Consider the following 19329-nt stretch of genomic DNA (forward strand, 5'->3'; position numbering starts at 1 on the left):
TCCATCAAATTCAATCAGATCAGTTACAAACAATAAAATATAGACCTAAATGAAGATTTTAACAACAGTTCTATTTGCGTTTGCACAACTTTTTTTTCCATGGTAAGGATGACCTTTGCATGGAATTGCCCATAACAAGGTTTTTCATGTCAGATTATTTTTCAGCCTAACATATTGGTGATGAACCATGGTTATAGGGCCCCCTAGGAATTTTTGCTTAGGGCCCACAGACTCTAGAATCGCCTCTGCATAGGCCTCCTTACTATTTGGATCATTGTCATTATATTGACACTTGTGGGAAGTTAATGTAATAACCTTGTTTAACCTTCCCGTCTGCAGGGTTATTACTGCAATTAAAAGTTTAGCTATAAAACTGCAATCATACGTTGGTGGGAATTATTAGGCTTCGTTGGTGGCACTGATCTCACGGGAGGTTCTTTACAGATCTGTGCTAGGTGTGGCCAGTTCAAGAGATCAATGCTAGTCTGTGTGTGACATCACGGTATTGTTCGCACCAGTCTTTAGGTGTGCCTCATCCCACCTAAAGATGATCTTCTACATTCCTAAGAAACTCAAAGAAAATGAACTTCCATGGCAACGCTTTCACTCATCCCCTCTCTGCCGACCAGCGGAACCGGAGACGTCAGATGACTCGAAGGTGGGTAGGCCTATACTATGTGGAATGCTTTTCAGTTCTCTTGATAGGGTTGCCTGCAGGTGTTCGAAGTCTGTAAACTTAAGTGTGTGCTTGTTTGCAGGGCATCCCTGCGATCTCAAGATAGCCAACACTGAAGGTTTTTGTGTTATAGCCTAAATTGCCACGATTTTATCCGTCGTTTTTGGAAGTTTGCCTTTCTGGCTGGATTTTAAAATATTTGACATTTCATTGACCCGTGAGTCAATCAGCAGACACTGAACTACAACAAATTGCCCTAATTCACAGTTTAACCTCGGCGCTTATAGCCTACGGGCGGTGTTCATTCGAACCTGCACAGAACAACCACTTGCAGCTATGCCGCGGATATTTCGCTAAACTATCGTGATCGACGGATTAACGGAGGAAGCTTTCATTTGTCAAAGATTTACAGTGAATCAACAGATAGGCTAAGCTTTCTTCAACCAACACATAAGCTGAGGTAAGTATACAGGCTATTAGCTTATTGTAGGCCTATTTTTTGGCGTAATTTGAATCTGCCCAAATCGCGTTTGTGAAAGTTGGGAGAATTATTTTGGCTAGATATCGGCATTAAGGGTTAATAGGCCTAGGCCTATATGAAATTGCTCAAGGGACATCATATCACTGGGCACCCTCCTGAATATTAAAGAGTCGCCCCAAGTCCACAAGAAAAAGCAAAAATTAAATTAATAAATAATCGACAAAAACAGGTCTGACACAATGGCTCCCGGACTATTACTGCGTTATCTGAAATACAGAAATGCATTCATTGAGAATGGTTAAATTCTATGCAAATTTGAATGCATGAAGTAGTATAGGTAGGCTACTGTCTGAATAACTATCGCACATAACACTATTGTAGTACATTTTATTTGAGTTGATTTGCAAATATGAGTAGGCCTACTCATCTTGAAATTAGAGATATTTCCTATTTTCTTCATGATTTTGGCACATTTGGCTTTTTCATATTTCAACATTCAATTACATTAATACATTTTTTCATATTAATGTAAGTAATCAACTGGGAAAGCTTCATAGTGATATCTGCTGGATATTTATTTTTACCCTATTCACCAGTAGTCTTTATACTCAGCACATTGAAGGGTTAGTATACGAAATTGCCTGTGCACCCTCCTAAATCTTAAAGAGCTACCCCTAGTCTACAAGATTCTGCAAAAAAAACAAAAACAGGTCTGACCCCATGGCTGCCGGACTAGAAGGTTCAAAGAAGGTGCACAAACACCCACCCACATGAATGCAGACACATAAACACACACATGCACAAACACCCACCCACATGAATGCAGACACATAAACACACACACACAGGCACATACGCATGTGCGCATGCAAAACACACACGCGCACACACACACATAAACACACAAACACAGGCACGCATAACGCCACATGCACACACACAGACACACATGCACACACACAGACACACACACACACACACACACACACACACTCTTATAAACAAAAGCAAACTCACAGCACACACTCATTTACATATACATGAGTTGCAGGAGTAGGAGATGGAGACAAATTGACAAGCGTGATTTATTTTTGCGAAGAGAATATGCAGGACTGAGAGGCGGTCATATTTTGTACCGCTATGTGGTACATCTAGTTTATTGCTGCCCTTACTCATGTTACTCTGTGGGTATTAGCTACAGAGGACCTGACACTTATGCTGTCATATCGTGTCACATTTAAAATTAAACTGTGTTAAGCAGACGTGAACGGCAGGCTGAACAGATCTGCAACAGAGGGAGGTTGCTATGTTAACTCCAGCTGCAAAGTCAGCCATCTTCACCAGCTAACACAATAATCCAGTTACTGTACAACAACAGTATGACAGTTACAGGAAGATAATCGCTCAGATTTTCGTTATTAGGCCACTTGAAAATAGGCTATGGCTAGGCTAATCACTGGAGGTATTTTAATATTATGTTTGTTTTGCTAATGGTTAGGCAAGGCCTCCCTGAGGTTTTGATCATCCTAATAATCTTTGAAATGTCAATTGTAAACACTAAGTTGAAATGCGTTGAAACTGACATGCCACCAGAACAGACGTTTTATCGGCTTTGAGGTATAATAAAGTCCCCAGTCTTGTAAATTCACATTATGTAACATCCATAACGTCACATCCATAACGCACCATTAAAGGTTTTAAAAGTAAGAAAGGGGCACAATTTGGTCATAACACTTTACATTGATATAAATCAGCTTTGCACAGACACTATGGACATTGTCGCATCAACACTGTATGTGTAGCATAAACATTTCCTATAAAACGTTATGGATGTGACATGGCCATGGAACTTGCTGACTTAAAAACAAAAGCCTTACAAATGTAAGGAATTGTGCTCTTAAAGGCAAGCTGAGTATAGACATTGCTCTACCATTCCCTTGTCAATCTGGAATTTGTCGAATGACACAATTTGTTTCAACCTTGGGTCCATTTATCCACTTTTTAAATATGTATAATATTACCATGTGAAAAATGTTGTTTATATGGTTGCACACCATATTTATGATGTAAAAAGAGTGTCATTCTCCATCAAATTCAATCAGATCAGTTACAAACAATAAAATATAGACCTAAATGAAGATTTTAACAACAGTTCTATTTGCGTTTGCACAACTTTTTTTTTCCATGGTAAGGATGACCTTTGCATGGAATTGCCCAAAAGTAAGATAGACTTTATCCAAAGAAGTAATTAGAATAAACCAGGCTCCGTGTTAAACTGTCCATCAATGCCATTATTGTAGCCTAGTGCTCATGTTGAAGTGCCCACATTTACTATTCACAATATTGAAAGGGGAGATGAAAACAGAGTTCATCAATATAAATGAATGACTAATTTTGGGTAGGCCCCAATAAAACCCCAATAAAACTATATTTTGTAAAAAAAAGTTTTTAAAGTAATTTACTGTATTCATTTACTGTATTATTTTTTAGTTATTTAGTAATTTTTCATTCTTTAGGCTACATTTATATTTTCAAAATAACAAGGTTTTTCATGTCAGATTATTTTTCAGCCTAACATATTGGTGATGAACCATGGTTATAGGGCCCCCTAGGAATTTTTGCTTAGGGCCCACAGACTCTAGAATCGCCTCTGCATAGGCCTCCTTACTATTTGGATCATTGTCATTATATTGACACTTGTGGGAAGTTAATGTAATAACCTTGTTTAACCTTCCCGTCTGCAGGGTTATTACTGCAATTAAAAGTTTAGCTATAAAACTGCAATCATACGTTGGTGGGAATTATTAGGCTTCGTTGGTGGCACTGATCTCACGGGAGGTTCTTTACAGATCTGTGCTAGGTGTGGCCAGTTCAAGAGATCAATGCTAGTCTGTGTGTGACATCACGGTATTGTTCGCACCAGTCTTTAGGTGTGCCTCATCCCACCTAAAGATGATCTTCTACATTCCTAAGAAACTCAAAGAAAATGAACTTCCATGGCAACGCTTTCACTCATCCCCTCTCTGCCGACCAGCGGAACCGGAGACGTCAGATGACTCGAAGGTGGGTAGGCCTATACTATGTGGAATGCTTTTCAGTTCTCTTGATAGGGTTGCCTGCAGGTGTTCGAGTCTGTAAACTTAAGTGTGTGCTTGTTTGCAGGGCATCCTGCGCGATCTCAAGATAGCCAACACTGAAGGTTTTTGTGTTATAGCCTAAATTGCCCGCGATTTTATCCGTCGTTTTTGGAAGTTTGCCTTTCTGGCTGGATTTTAAAATATTTGACATTTCATTGACCCGTGAGTCAATCAGCAGACACTGAACTACAACAAATTGCCCTAATTCACAGTTTAACCTCGGCGCTATAGCCTACGGGCGGTGTTCATTCGAACCTGCACAGAACAACCACTTGCAGCTATGCCGCGGATATTTCGCTAAACTATCGCGGATCGACGGATTAACGGAGGAAGCTTTCATTTGTCAAAGATTTACAGTGAATCAACAGATAGGCTAAGCTTTCTTCAACCAACACATAAGCTGAGGTAAGTATACAGGCTATTAGCTTATTGTAGGCCTATTTTTGGCGTAATTTGAATCTGCCCAAATCGCGTTTGTGAAAGTTGGGAGAATTATTTTGGCTAGATATCGGCATTAAGGGTTAATAGGCCTAGGCCTATATGAAATTGCTCAAGGGACATCATATCACTGGGCACCCTCCTGAATATTAAAGAGTAAGCCCCAAGTCCACAAGAAAAAGCAAAAATTAAATTAATAAATAATCGACAAAAACAGGTCTGACACAATGGCTCCCGGACTATTACTGCGTTATCTGAAATACAGAAATGCATTCATTGAGAATGGTTAAATTCTATGCAAATTTGAATGCATGAAGTAGTATAGGTAGGCTACTGTCTGAATAACTATCGCACATAACATTATTGTAGTACATTTTATTTGAGTTGATTTGCAAATATGAGTAGGCCTACTCATCTTGAAATTAGAGATATTTCCTATTTTCTTCATGATTTTGGCACATTTGGCTTTTTCATATTTCAACATTCAATTACATTAATACATTTTTTCATATTAATGTAAGTAATCAACTGGGAAAGCTTCATAGTGATATCTGCTGGATATTTATTTTTACCCTATTCACCAGTAGTCTTTATACTCAGCACATTGAAGGGTTAGTATACGAAATTGCCTGTGCACCCTCCTAAATCTTAAAGAGCTACCCCTAGTCTACAAGATTCTGCAAAAAAAACAAAAACAGGTCTGACCCCATGGCTGCCGGACTAGAAGGTTCAAAGAAGGTGCACAAACACCCACCCACATGAATGCAGACACATAAACACACACATGCACAAACACCCACCCACATGAATGCAGACACATAAACACACACACACAGGCGCACATACGCATGTGCGCATGCAAACACACACACGCACACACACACATAAACACACAAACACAGGCACGCATACGCACATGCACACACACAGACACACATGCACACACACAGACACACACACACACACACACACACACACACTCTTATAAACAAAAGCAAACTCACAGCACACACTCATTTACATATACATGAGTTGCAGGAGTAGGAGATGGAGACAAATTGACAAGCGTGATTTATTTTTGCGAAGAGAATATGCAGGACTGAGAGGCGGTCATATTTTGTACCGCTATGTGGTACATCTAGTTTATTGCTGCCCTTACTCATGTTACTCTGTGGGTATTAGCTACAGAGGACCTGACACTTATGCTGTCATATCGTGTCACATTTAAAATTAAACTGTGTTAAGCAGACGTGAACGGCAGGCTGAACAGATCTGCAACAGAGGGAGGTTGCTATGTTAACTCCAGCTGCAAAGTCAGCCATCTTCACCAGCTAACACAATAATCCAGTTACTGTACAACAACAGTATGACAGTTACAGGAAGATAATCGCTCAGATTTTTCGTTATTAGGCCACTTGAAAATAGGCTATGGCTAGGCTAATCACTGGAGGTATTTTAATATTATGTTTGTTTTGCTAATGGTTAGGCAAGGCCTCCCTGAGGTTTTGATCATCCTAATAATCTTTGAAATGTCAATTGTAAACACTAAGTTGAAATGCGTTGAAACTGACATGCCACCAGAACAGACGTTTTATCGGCTTTGAGGTATAATAAAGTCCCCAGTCTTGTAAATTCACATTATGTAACATCCATAACGTCACATCCATAACGCACCATTAAAGGTTTTAAAAGTAAGAAAGGGGCACAATTTGGTCATAACACTTTACATTGATATAAATCAGCTTTGCACAGACACTATGGACATTGTCGCATCAACACTGTATGTGTAGCATAAACATTTCCTATAAAACGTTATGGATGTGACATGGCCATGGAACTTGCTGACTTAAAAACAAAAGCCTTACAAATGTAAGGAGTTGTGCTCTTAAAGGCAAGCTGAGCATAGACATTGCTCTACCATTCCCTTGTCAATCTGGAATTTGTCGAATGACACAATTTGTTTCAACCTTGGGTCCATTTATCCACTTTTTAAATATGTATAATATTACCATGTGAAAAATGTTGTTTATATGGTTGCACACCATATTTATGATGTAAAAAGAGTGTCATTCTCCATCAAATTCAATCAGATCAGTTACAAACAATAAAATATAGACCTAAATGAAGATTTTAACAACAGTTCTATTTGCGTTTGCACAACTTTTTTTTTTCCATGGTAAGGATGACCTTTGCATGGAATTGCCCAAAAGTAAGATAGACTTTATCCAAAGAAGTAATTAGAATAAACCAGGCTCCGTGTTAAACTGTCCATCAATGCCATTATTGTAGCCTAGTGCTCATGTTGAAGTGCCCACATTTACTATTCACAATATTGAAAGGGGAGATGAAAACAGAGTTCATCAATATAAATGAATGACTAATTTTGGGTAGGCCCCAATAAAACCCCAATAAAACTATATTTTGTAAAAAAAGTTTTTAAAGTAATTTACTGTATTCATCTACTGTATTATTTTTTAGTTATTTATTAATTTTTCATTCTTTAGGCTACATTTATATTTTCAAAATAACAAGGTTTTTCATGTCAGATTATTTTTCAGCCTAACATATTGGTGATGAACCATGGTTATAGGGCCCCCTAGGAATTTTTGCTTAGAGCCCACAGACTCTAGAATCGCCTCTGCATAGGCCTCCTTACTATTTGGATCATTGTCATTATATTGACACTTGTGGGAAGTTAATGTAATAACCTTGTTTAACCTTCCCGTCTGCAGGGTTATTACTGCAATTAAAAGTTTAGCTATAAAACTGCAATCATACGTTGGTGGGAATTATTAGGCTTCGTTGGTGGCACTGATCTCATGGGAGGTTCTTTACAGATCTGTGCTAGGTGTGGCCAGTTCAAGAGATCAATGCTAGTCTGTGTGTGACATCACGGTTTTGTTCGCACCAGTCTTTAGGTGTGCCTCATCCCACCTAAAGATGATCTTCTACATTCCTAAGAAACTCAAAGAATATGAACTTCCATGGCAACGCTTTCACTCATCCCCTCTCTGCCGACCAGCGGAACCGGAGACGTCAGATGACTCGAAGGTGGGTAGGCCTATACTATGTGGAATGCTTTTCAGTTCTCTTGATAGGGTTGCCTGCAGGTGTTCGAGTCTGTAAACTTAAGTGTGTGCTTGTTTGCAGGGCATCCTGCGCGATCTCAAGATAGCCAACACTGAAGGTTTTTGTGTTATAGCCTAAATTGCCACGATTTTATCCGTCGTTTTTGGAAGTTTGCCTTTCTGGCTGGATTTTAAAATATTTGACATTTCATTGACCCGTGAGTCAATCAGCAGACACTGAACTACAACAAATTGCCCTAATTCACAGTTTAACCTCGGCGCTATAGCCTACGGGCGGTGTTCATTCGAACCTGCACAGAACAACCACTTGCAGCTATGCCGCGGATATTTCGCTAAACTATCGTGATCGACGGATTAACGGAGGAAGCTTTCATTTGTCAAAGATTTACAGTGAATCAACAGATAGGCTAAGCTTTCTTCAACCAACACATAAACTGAGGTAAGTATACAGGCTATTAGCTTATTGTAGGCCTATTTTTGGCGTAATTTGAATCTGCCCAAATCGCGTTTGTGAAAGTTAGGAGAATTATTTTGGCTAGATATCGGCATTAAGGGTTAATAGGCCTAGGCCTATATGAAATTGCTCAAGGGACATCATATCACTGGGCACCCTCCTGAATATTAAAGAGTCGCCCCAAGTCCACAAGAAAAAGCAAAAATTAAATTAATAAATAGCCTAATCGACAAAAACAGGTCTGACACAATGGCTCCCGGACTATTACTGCGTTATCTGAAATACAGAAATGCATTAATTGAGAATGGTTAAATTCTATGCAAATTTGAATGCATGAAGTAGTATAGGTAGGCTACTGTCTGAATAACTATCGCACATAACACTGTATTGTAGTACATTTTATTTGAGTTGATTTTCAAATATGAGTAGGCCTACTCATCTTGAAATTAGAGATATTTCCTATTTTCTTCATGATTTTGGCACATTTGGCTTTTTCATATTTCAACATTCAATTACATTAATACATTTTTTCATATTAATGTAAGTAATCAACTGGGAAAGCTTCATAGTGATATCTGCTGGATATTTATTTTTACCCTATTCACCAGTAGTCTTTATACTCAGCACATTGAAGGGTTAGTATACGAAATTGCCTGTGCACCCTCCTAAATCTTAAAGAGCTACCCCTAGTCTACAAGATTCTGCAAAAAAAAAACAAAAACAGGTCTGACCCCATGGCTGCCGGACTAGAAGGTTCAACCAGTTCCTAGTGTTTTACTTTTTTTTTTTTTTTTTTAAAAAAAAGGAAAATATTGTTTTGTAAAGAAGTGAAATAGTTGTATATGTTGTATTATGTTAAACATCCATCAATACTGTATTGTATAGGCCATAAGTGAAAATACTCTTAGAGAAAATATGAAAAGTGTAGTATGACTGGATGAATGTGAAAATGATGTGTGTTTACCTCCTTCACCTGTCCCCTCTCCAGAGTATATATGAATGTGAAAATAACGTGTGTTCATTTCTTCCTCTCTCTCCTCCAACTGGCCCCTCTCCAGAGTATGCCCCTCTTCTCCTCTTTCCGCAAAGTCCTGTTCTGGCTTTGCTTGCCTTGCTTTCTGCTGGCTGGGCTCATGGTCTACGTCACCCTTGCCGTTTGCTTGTCCATGGCCCCGACGCACAGACCCTATCATCCACAGAGCATCCTCGCCATCAACACCATGAGTGTGAAGTTCACCGCCCCGGGAACCACAGAGAGCCCAAAGTACGCCGCCAAACCACAGGGGGCCTTCTGGAGGGATCGCATGGACGCCAACAAAACTGGACTGTGGAACCGGCTTCAGTATAAATTGGATCTGTGGAACAGCAACATCTTTCGTTCAGTCAAGGCCAGGCCACAGGGTGTCCAAATGGTAGCCAGCGTCAGGGGCAGGCCCTGTGCCTTTAACCTGACCTCAGTGGAGACTGCGATGCCAGGGTTCTATACGCTACCACTCCACATCAGGGAGTTCGTTCTGCGGATGATGTGCCGGGACTTCCCCCTCCTCACCGACCAGCCGCGCTTATGTCACAAAGAGACTGGGAGGCCTCCTTTCTTGCTGCTGGCCATCAAGAGCCAGGACGAGCACTACGAACAGCGGCAGGTCATCCGGGAGACCTGGGGACAGCAGGGCCAGCTGCGGGGCAGGAGGGGCAGAGGCGGGCTGGTCCGCAGGCTGTTCCTGCTGGGGAGAGGTGGCGGGAGTCCCAACCGGACCCAGGAGGAGCGTCTGAAGCAGGAGAGCGAGCAGCACGGGGATCTCCTGCGCTGGGGCTTCAGGGACTCCTTCTTCAACCTGACCCTGAAGGACGTGCTGTTTTGGGGCTGGCTCGCACGCCACTGCTCGCGCGCCCGCTTCATCTTCAAGGGCGACGACGACGTGTTTGTCAGGACTCCCGCCCTGCTGGACTACCTGCAGGCGCAGCTGGACAGAGAGGAGCAGAAGGCGGCTGCAGGTCTGACGCCCGACGAGACCCTGCAGAATTTTCTGGTGGGGGATGTGATCCAACTGGCCCGACCAATACTCTCCAAAGAGGTGAAATACTACATTCCTGAGCACCTGTATACAGGGACATACCCCACGTACGCGGGTGGGGGAGGGGTGGTGTACTCAGGCGCGCTGGCCCTGCGACTGCTGAAAGTGTCGCAGAGGGTCGCTCTGTTCCCCATCGACGACATCTACGTGGGCATGTGCCTGGAGAGGCTGGGGGTGGTCCCCACGCACGAGCCGGCGTTCCTCACATTCGACTTCCCCGAGGGGGAGGAGGAGGAGAGCCCCTGCGCATACCACAGCATCCTGCTGGTCCACAAGCGCAGCCCCGAGGCGGTGAGGAGGCTGTGGGCGGAGATCCTCGTGCCTCCCCCCGAGTGCCTCAACACCACACTCAGAGTGAACCCCACACACGCCCCTCCCAAACATATGGCACATAAACAAAAACAAACACAGGAATTAGATATCATGGACTTCATATGATGCAGATTCTCAGGAGATCTCACCACCTCATTTTATACTCTTCAGCTCTTGACCTGCAAAATGTTGACTTGGGAGGAGAAATGATGGCAAAGGCATCATTCAAGTTGTTACAGAGATGTGATGGCAATTATTTTTAGCCTATTTTTTCTTTTCATTTTTAAAGACAATACCTCAAAATTGATTGCAGCTTCTTGAACATGAATCTTTTCAGCTTCACTCATTCCTCTCTGACAGTAAATTAAATATCTTTGGCGTGCGGACAAGGAATCTTGGGCTTTGGGAAACACTGATTTTCACAATTGTCTTACATTTTATTGATAAAACCAACTATTCAATTAATCAAGAAAATAATCCACAAAGTTATCGACTGTAGAAACAATAGGTAGTCGCAGCCCTACCCTGGGATATAGCTCCCTACCGTCATGGAATATTCAGATAGATTAGATAGTCAACTATCTGGCTGGTTCCACAATAAAACTCCTGGACCAATTGAAAGGACTGTATAAGCTAGGACAAACATGCTTTTTGATAAGGATATCAGAATGGTTTAAACTGGTTTACAGGAAGCACTATCACTGAACAAGCACACATTCAGTACCATAAATAGCTGTTTTTTTGTTTGAATACTGTGAAACTTTTGCAATATGTTTTCTATTGTAAGGATTTATTCATTGTCTACTCAAAATTGTAAATGACTGAATTCCTATTGTGGAAATGTTGTACAGTGTCATTGTAACTTATACATGTGAAGCCTCTTTGGGATGGTGGATTCTTGAGTTCAGAGCTGGGTTTGGAGCCCACAGATTACTGTGCAAGAGTCATCATCAAGGTGATCTGCAAGCCATTGGAAAAACAAGGATTTAGGATTTCCCACTGACTTGTTTTTCCTGTTTTTAGAAGTGGGAAAGCCTGAGGGTTGGTCTCCATACACCCTCTCATAATTAGTCACGTTTCTACCACTGGGGCCAGTATCGCCTATAGGGCTTTCTTCGGGTCCACATGGCCAAGGACCTGAGGCCTCAAAACGCAAGAACAGAAACTGGCCCCTGCCAAACAAAGTACTCCACCGCCACCCCTGGCTTGCTAGGGGGTAGGGCTCAGACGGTGAAGTGCTGTGTGGTGTGGTCTTTGGACTCTGTTCCCTTGCATTCACCAGGTGCTTTGATCATTGATCATTGATCATTATTATGGGCTGCTGTCAACAGATTATGTTTTTCCATCGTCGCTGCCAGCAGGATAAAACAAAACCTAACTGATTTCCTGCAGGCTTGGCGGAGGTTTTAATGGGTCAAAGTTGAATCAGGGGATGCGTGTGCCCTCAACTTCAGAAAGAACTGTAGATTTTGGACATGTAAAAAGGGCAACAATGATGATAAACATCTTCAGCATCTTGATCAAGGGTCATGGTAGAATGGACTGGATCTGCATTATAGGGGGGAATTATATTTGTTTAGACTGCAAGATAAGGTGTATTGACCTTTCAAAATGCCCTTCCCACTTTTAACCATCAATTTCAGTCTCACTTTCCCTTTCATCCAGTGACTGTCCCAGTGTGCTGTATTTACACTGCTTTTAAATATTTTAAATATATACACTGCTTTTAAAAACGGCACACTTAACACTAGTTAAGGGTGAAGAGACGTGTAGCCTACTTTAGGAAACATGACAACTTGCCGTCCCTTTTTTCTTTTGAACACAATGTAACACATTAAATGACTTGTTTTCTGCTTTTCTTGTTGTGATTGTTACCTGTTGTGGCTTTAATCCCATAATGTGAGAAATAACTAATAGTAAGTGTATGGTAAGTGCTTTACATGCTAGAATATGCCCAAAGGGTTTAAGTCTGACAGAAAGTAGTAAATAAAGATTATATTTCTTCACTCTGCCTTTTAGATATGAGAATGATAAAACACAGGCTGTCAGTCAAACACAACCATAATACATTGTCTCCTAGCAACCAAATAACACAAAAAAAGATTTTATTACACATCATCATATTTACAAGAATTATTTTACAAGCCTTCCATTATTTGTTTTGCATCAATATGCTATCTTACAAGTGAATAACCCTTGGTGGATTACCAAGATAATATATGACACTTCTGTAGCTTGTTAGCTATTTTGTATGAAATCAGTCTCTGAATTAGAATGTCTTACTTAGTCTAGACCCTACTTTCAAGAATTGTTTTGTTGACAAATTGGTGGCTTCAGTTATACAGAATAATTCCAGCTAGTGACTAATAATATTCAACACTGTGCTGAATCCAGAAAATGCAGGTGCCTGGCAACACCTGGGAAAACTTGGTCTAGGTCAGGTTTTTCCAGTAACCAAATAGCCAAATAACCTGCACAACAACTTTGAATCGTCAAACAGCTGTTGACTGAGCGATACAAGTACAAGTCAGAAAAGATCAGTTTGCAAAACACAACTGACTGACCGATTACAGATGACCACCAGTTGAATCTCAAGAGGATAAGAGAGTGCCACCTAGTGGTCTGGACATATTGTTGAACACGTACTCTAGTGAGATCACACCCATCTCCCTCTGCTGTAGTATTATAATCTGTTATCATACAACTTTACAAGCACACAACTTCCTGTCCTGTCTTGTTCCTGTGGTAGGTTAACAGATTGGTCTGTTTGCACAGTGGGCATAGCTCTTGACAGTGTGAGGGGTCGGTGTACAGTTTAACGCCAGCCCAAGAAAAGAAAGTCTGAGTGGAAATGTATGACGCATGAGGAAATGCAGTTGGACATTTTGAGAAGAGGTTATGTCCAAGTGGTGCTTGTGTGCTGCCACAACACGCACACACACACACTACACACTGTTCTTGTCACCTTCCTCTTCCTCCTCATTCTCTTCGTCCCCATCATCAGACTCCTCCTCATCCTCGGTGTCTTCCTCGCTCTCTGTGTAGTGATAGTTTGTGCGGTTAGTGTTGACGAAGAGGTCACTGTCGTCCTCCTCGGACTCACTGCCATCCTCCTCTTTCTCCTCTCCTCCATCTTTCTGCTGCTGTCCATCCATTCTCTCCTCTGATATACGGTTTTCCTGGAAACCCTCGGGCCTGGACGAGACAAAGCTGAAAATTAACCAGTGGTGCAGGATGTGTGTATGGGTATAGGTACAGGTGTGGGTGCAGGATGTGTGTATGGGTATAGGTACAGGTGTGGGTGCAGGATGTGTGTATGGGTATAGGTACAGGTGTGGGTGCAAGATGTGTGTATGGGTATAGGTACAGGTGTGGGTGCAAGACGTGTGTATGGGTATAGGTACAGGTGTGGGTGCAGGATGTGTGTATGGGTATAGGTACAGGTGTGGGTGCAAGACGTGTGTATGGGTATAGGTACAGGTGTGGGTGCAAGATGTGTGTATGGGTATAGGTACAGGTGTGGGTGCAGGATGTGTGTATGGGTATAGGTACAGGTGTGGGTGCAAGACGTGTGTATGGGTACAGGGTGGGTGCAAGACGTGTGTATGGGTATAGGTGCAAGTGTGGGTGCAAGACATGTGTATGAGTATAGGTACAGGTGTGGGTGCAGGACATGTGTATGGGTATAGGTACAGGTGTGGGTGCAAGACGTGTGTATGGGTATAGGTGTGGGTGTGGCGCACATCTTGTCCCTAACAAGTCACTCTAAGGGGCCTGTCCCTGTAGTTAGTTCAGTTTAAGTTGCTCTGGAGTAGGACTTTATAGGTGGTGGTGGTTGGTGGCTTGTGACACTGTGGTGAAATACTACTACCAATGAAATAGAACCACTACCAATACTTACTAATGGTCCTAACAACCTAATTATCTTGCACTAGCTGCAGCATGTGAAGCAAATGAGGATGCACCTTTCTGTGTCTCAGAGGTCGATGTGAGCAATGCCTTTAGGAGGGTTAATTGTAGAAAAGCTGCTGGACCGGATGGAATTTCTAACAGGGTTTTGAAATCCTGCGCTGCTCAGTTAGCTCCTGTGTTCACTTATATCTTTAACACATCATTGGCTCAAGAGATAGTTCCTACTTGCCTCAAGCAGCCCGTTATTGTTCCAGTACCGAAAAACAAAAGTCCATCATGTCTGAATGACTACCGCCCAGTAGCCCTGACGTCTACATTGATGAAGTGTTTTGAGAAGCTTGTGAAAAACATTATCTGCTCATCCCTCCCTGCCTCCTTCGACCCCCTCCAATTTGCTTGTTTTGAGTCCACTGCTGTACAACATCTACACACATGACTGGAAAGCCAACAGTAGTCATACCTCCATCATCAAGTTTGCAGATGACACAGTGATCTTGGGCCTGATTAGTAACAACAATGAACAGCTCTACTTGGATCAGGTTGATGAGGTGGCACAGTGGTGTCAATCTAACAGCTTGACACTGAATGTTAATAAAACCAAGGAAATGGTAGTGGATTACAGAACGAAGCAGCAGAACTACAGTTACACCCCACTAATGATCAGCGGGCAACCTGTAGAGAGAGTCACAAGTTTTAAATACCTTGGTGTCCACATTACTGAAGAACATGGACTGTTAACACTCAATATGTTCTGAAGAAGTCCAGACAACGACTCTACTTCCTTCGTCAGCTAAGGAAATTCAAAGTTTCTACATCCATCATGAAGGCCTTCTACACTTCAGCGGTTGAGAGTGTTCTAACTGGTAGCATCATCACCTGGTATGGGAACTCCACATTTAGAGATTGTAGTACTCTGCAGAGAGTAGTCGCTCAGCTGAACGCATACTATAAGAACTCAACTCCCTGCTCTACAAGATATCTATTCCAGAAGAGTACTCCTAAGAGCCCAAAAGATTCTGAAGGACTCTTCTCATCCTAACAATGGATTATTCCCACCGCTGAAATCAAGAAGACGCCTATGTAGTCACAAAGCCAGAACTGAGAGACTCAGGAGAAGTTTTTATCCCCAGGCCATCCGAACTCTGAACTCACACTATACTGACTTTGCACACATTCACTCCTCAGCACTCTTAAACATTTCCCAACTCTGAATTCACACTATACTGAATTTGCACTCATTCACTCCTCAGCACTCATGACCCCCCCCCCACACACACACACCTACATGACTTTTAGCACTTTTACATCCCTCTCCCTATGCTACAGACCTTTTATTTATTTTCTTATTTCATCACACGTCAAACACACACACACATATCTGACTTTCTCCAACTTTTGCACATCTCCATAGAACTTTTTTTTAAATTATTTTTGATTTCTCCTCCATCTATCTACCCATGTCCTTGATTGCCTAGCCTTTTGCCATAGTAAGTCCCTACTTACACAGCACATTATTTCATCAGGAAGCTTCTCCAACACACATCCCCAACATACTTACAGCACACTGCCCCCCATCCCCCATTACACAGCACATTGTCTCATGAGTAAGCTTCTCCAACACACATATTGCACACTGCCCTCTCCCCACATACACAGCACAATATCCCATCTCCACTGTCATCCCCCCAACACACACACCAAGAACCCTGGCAGTTGGGTTAGCCCCTTGAGCCGTGGATCTGCCCAAGGTTTCTTCCTTGGTAAGGGAGTTTTTCCTTGCCTCTGTTGCTCTTGGGTGCTCCTTGTTGGTGCCCCCCAATCCCAATCCTCCCCCACCTTTCTTATGCAGCCCTTGCCACTTAATCTACTAAATCCCTCTTCTACTGCACTTTTTACCCCCCCCCCATAAATGCACAAATAGGCTGACACCAGACATAATTTCACTGCATTTCTTACTTCCAGTAACTATATGCATGTGACAATAAACTTCCTTGTATCCTTGTAACAACTACAAAATACAATGAAGAGACGGTTATCAATTTCTGTTGTACGATTAATAATTACAAATGAAAAGATGACTTTAAGAGTCATCATTTTAGATTAAGTGACATAAACCCTGAAAACATGTGCTTTGATCATTCAAATCTAAAAAACAATTGTCCACACTGTATACATTTGGGTGTCTGAATGGCAAAAAGTGTCCTGATAAAGGTTTGTTCTTGGCACTCACCACATCCCGAGCTTCTTCAGGTGATGGATATGATCTCGGTACAGGATGAAGCTGATCTCTCCCTTCACCTTGTCCCCCTCCTCAATCGGGTCCACTATCACATAATCACCTGCAGAGAAACACACACACACACACACAAACACACTCTTGAGACAGAGAAAGTCTGACATATATAAGTATAAGTATATATACTCTTTTGATCCCGTGAGGGAAATTTAGTCTCTGCACTAATCCCGGCGCAGTGAGCTGCCTGCAACAACAGCGGCGCTCGGGGAGCAGTGAGGGGTTAAGTGCCTTGCTCAAGGGCACTTCAGCCGTGCCTACTGGTCGGGGTTCGAACCGGCAACCCTCTGCTTACAAGTCCGAAGTCCGAAGTGGATACTCCCAACTTGTTGAGGATCATGGTAGATGAGCTTTAAGGCCTAATGGTGATGATCTAAGAGACAACCTTTTGAGCAATGCTCCAACACTGCTATACTGCTACAGTGCAATGTTCTGATTGGATGACAATTTGACTACTGGTGATTTAAGTTGTTTTTAAATATTAATGAGCAAGTGCCAGAACCACAAAACACTGAAGAAAATTGACTAGCAACACTCTGTTTAACACAGTTTTGCAGTCATGCTGGACCATAACTGGATGCACCTTTATGGACAGAGCATGTCTAAGTCTTCAGGGTCTACCACAGAAGCCACTGGTGTTTGATATGCTATCAGCATGATAAGTAAATTATAGCTGATAGTAATCAGTGCCATATGGGTTAGGAAAGCGGATAAGGGTGAGGTAATGATGTCATATTCTCTACCTCTCTTGATCCAGATGTTCTTCCGGAACTTTGTGGGCATGCTCACAAGAAACTTCTCACCCTCAGATGTCACAGCCTCATGCAAATTGTTGCCAGGGCTACTGACAACCTGTTAAGACAAGCAGCCAAATGAGAGAAATCACAGAAACTGTATACATATATACACACACACACACACAGTGTCTTTGTCAACACATGCAAAGACATAGGGCCTGATAAGAGTAAATAAAGCAAAAATAATACAGCATTTTAAGTTTAGACTTTACCTCATGACAAACCCTATCCTTAACATGTACACATACCAGGCATGTATGCAACAATAACCTTATTGGTTGTGTTCTCACCCTCACGATCTGCTGGTTCTCAGTCGGGGTGACATAATCCCCGAGCACCTCCTTGACGACGTGTTTGCGTTTAGTGGCTTGGGACATTGTGAATGTCTCAATTCGTCTCCAGCTGCGACACGGGTCAGAGAAAGGCGATAACAACACATTTAATCCACGATCAATCAGATGCGCATCTCGAATGTTCTGGACCAGACCACTAAAGTTAACTTTGAGGCATGCCATCAACGTTATGCCTTGATCCAGGTATGGCTAGTCTGGAACTATGGAACAACAACCATCCCGTATAGTTTGATATTACGTTATTGACTCCCTAATGCAATAAAGATTTAAAAGCAACAGTCGGAATTAATGCAACAGCAAACATAGACCTTGTGTAACACTGCAGAGTTCTATTTACATAGACAAGCGATAAGATTACCCGTGAGGAAGCTAGCTAACAGCTAACACGATAAATATCGTATCCGTGGCCAGTTTTGTGCGGTAAGCATGAAGATCACACACACCTTGGTAATGTAGATGAAATATCGTTGCAAGAGGCGATTTAATCTTCAATGGGTAGTACATGGAGTAGGTTAAGAAACCTTTCAAAGAAAATGTGTTGCCACAGCTCGAAAATCCAGCGACACACTCACACGTTGCAGAACTTCCTGCTTGTTTTGCAGTTTGTCAGCGGCGACAGCACTGTGGGTAATGTAGTCCATTCATGGAAAGGCAAAGTGAAAAGTGAACAGAAATATCTTAGTGCTATCTTAGAGAAGAATCTTAGTGTTTTAGGACGAAATATTATAGTTATCTCATAGGAATACTAGATTTTAGTAATCTGATAGGAATACTAAATATTATAGGAATCTTACAGTATTTTGGGACAGGATAGGCTACTTACATATAAGCCTATGGCAAGGCTATGACAGTGGTAAGCCATAACAGAATGTCATAGAAGTAGTATGCACTACTATCAAAATCGTATAGTATTACTATAGTTCTTTTGCATAAGGGAACTTCAATTAATTAATTAATCCATTCACTGTCTTTCTAAATCATTGCTGCCATCTTGACCAGGACTCCCTGGAAGAAGAGACATTATGTCTCAATGGGACCTTCCTGTTTTTTTTTTCCAATACTATTTTTCCAAACTTTTTCAAATACAAACATACATACAACAAATAATCAGCTTACATATAGACCCTTCACCAGCCCTTGCACCTTGTGACCCTTGCACAGATAAATAAAAACAAAAACAATGCTTGAACGTTCTATTTGGGCCCCAATCTACTTCCTCTACATTAAGATAACATATGGAATGTTAAAAAAGGAAGTCTTGTGGGGCCAACTATGATGCTGATAATGGAACTCTCTTGAAAGGGTCCATAGT

At 41.8% G+C, this 19329-nt stretch overlaps 2 protein-coding genes across 3 annotated transcripts; one reads left to right on the forward strand and one right to left on the reverse strand.

Moving 5' to 3' along the window:
* Positions 1-482: 482 nt before the first annotated feature.
* On the forward strand, positions 483-12668 carry si:dkey-160o24.3 (N-acetyllactosaminide beta-1,3-N-acetylglucosaminyltransferase 2). Of its 2 annotated transcripts, XM_048262463.1 has the most exons (4): positions 483-658; positions 4081-4220; positions 7644-7783; positions 9334-12668. In XM_048262463.1, the coding sequence occupies exons 3-4, from the start codon at positions 7673-7675 to the stop codon at positions 10786-10788; spliced, it is 1566 nt and encodes a 521-aa protein (XP_048118420.1). In that variant the 5' UTR covers positions 483-658; positions 4081-4220; positions 7644-7672; the 3' UTR covers positions 10789-12668. The 2 variants fall into 2 exon arrangements, with proteins under 2 accessions (XP_048118420.1, XP_048118421.1); XM_048262464.1 differs by lacking the exons at positions 483-658; positions 4081-4220 and adding an exon at positions 4628-4699.
* An 82-nt stretch (positions 12669-12750) lies between these two features.
* eif1ad (eukaryotic translation initiation factor 1A domain containing) lies at positions 12751-18618 on the reverse strand. The gene is made up of 5 exons (XM_048262466.1): positions 18461-18618; positions 17955-18066; positions 17611-17719; positions 16805-16913; positions 12751-13857 (listed from the first exon to the last, which is right to left on the reverse strand). Exons 2-5 carry the CDS (start codon positions 18039-18041, stop codon positions 13608-13610), a joined length of 555 nt encoding a protein of 184 aa, XP_048118423.1. The 5' UTR covers positions 18042-18066; positions 18461-18618; the 3' UTR covers positions 12751-13607.
* Between the last annotated feature and the right edge of the window lie 711 nt (positions 18619-19329).

This window comes from Alosa alosa, chromosome 14 (genome assembly GCF_017589495.1).
Source record: "Alosa alosa isolate M-15738 ecotype Scorff River chromosome 14, AALO_Geno_1.1, whole genome shotgun sequence".
Lineage (NCBI taxonomy): Eukaryota > Metazoa > Chordata > Actinopteri > Clupeiformes > Clupeidae > Alosa > Alosa alosa.

What these genes read in the sequence shown, in the direction of transcription:
- si:dkey-160o24.3 (XM_048262463.1), top strand. Translation starts at nt 7,673, where the DNA reads ATGATCTTCTACATTCCTAAGAAACTCAAAGAATATGAACTTCCATGG. An exon ending in AGACGTCAGATGACTCGAAG is followed by an intron (nt 7,784 to 9,333) that starts GTGGGTAGGCCT and finishes GCCCCTCTCCAG; the next exon opens with AGTATGCCCCTCTTCTCCTC.
- eif1ad (XM_048262466.1), bottom strand. Translation starts at nt 18,041, where the DNA reads ATGTCCCAAGCCACTAAACGCAAACACGTCGTCAAGGAGGTGCTCGGG. An exon ending in AGAACCAGCAGATCGTGAGG is followed by an intron (nt 17,720 to 17,954) that starts GTGAGAACACAA and finishes TTGTCTTAACAG; the next exon opens with GTTGTCAGTAGCCCTGGCAA. An exon ending in GAACATCTGGATCAAGAGAG is followed by an intron (nt 16,914 to 17,610) that starts GTAGAGAATATG and finishes GTTTCTCTGCAG; the next exon opens with GTGATTATGTGATAGTGGAC.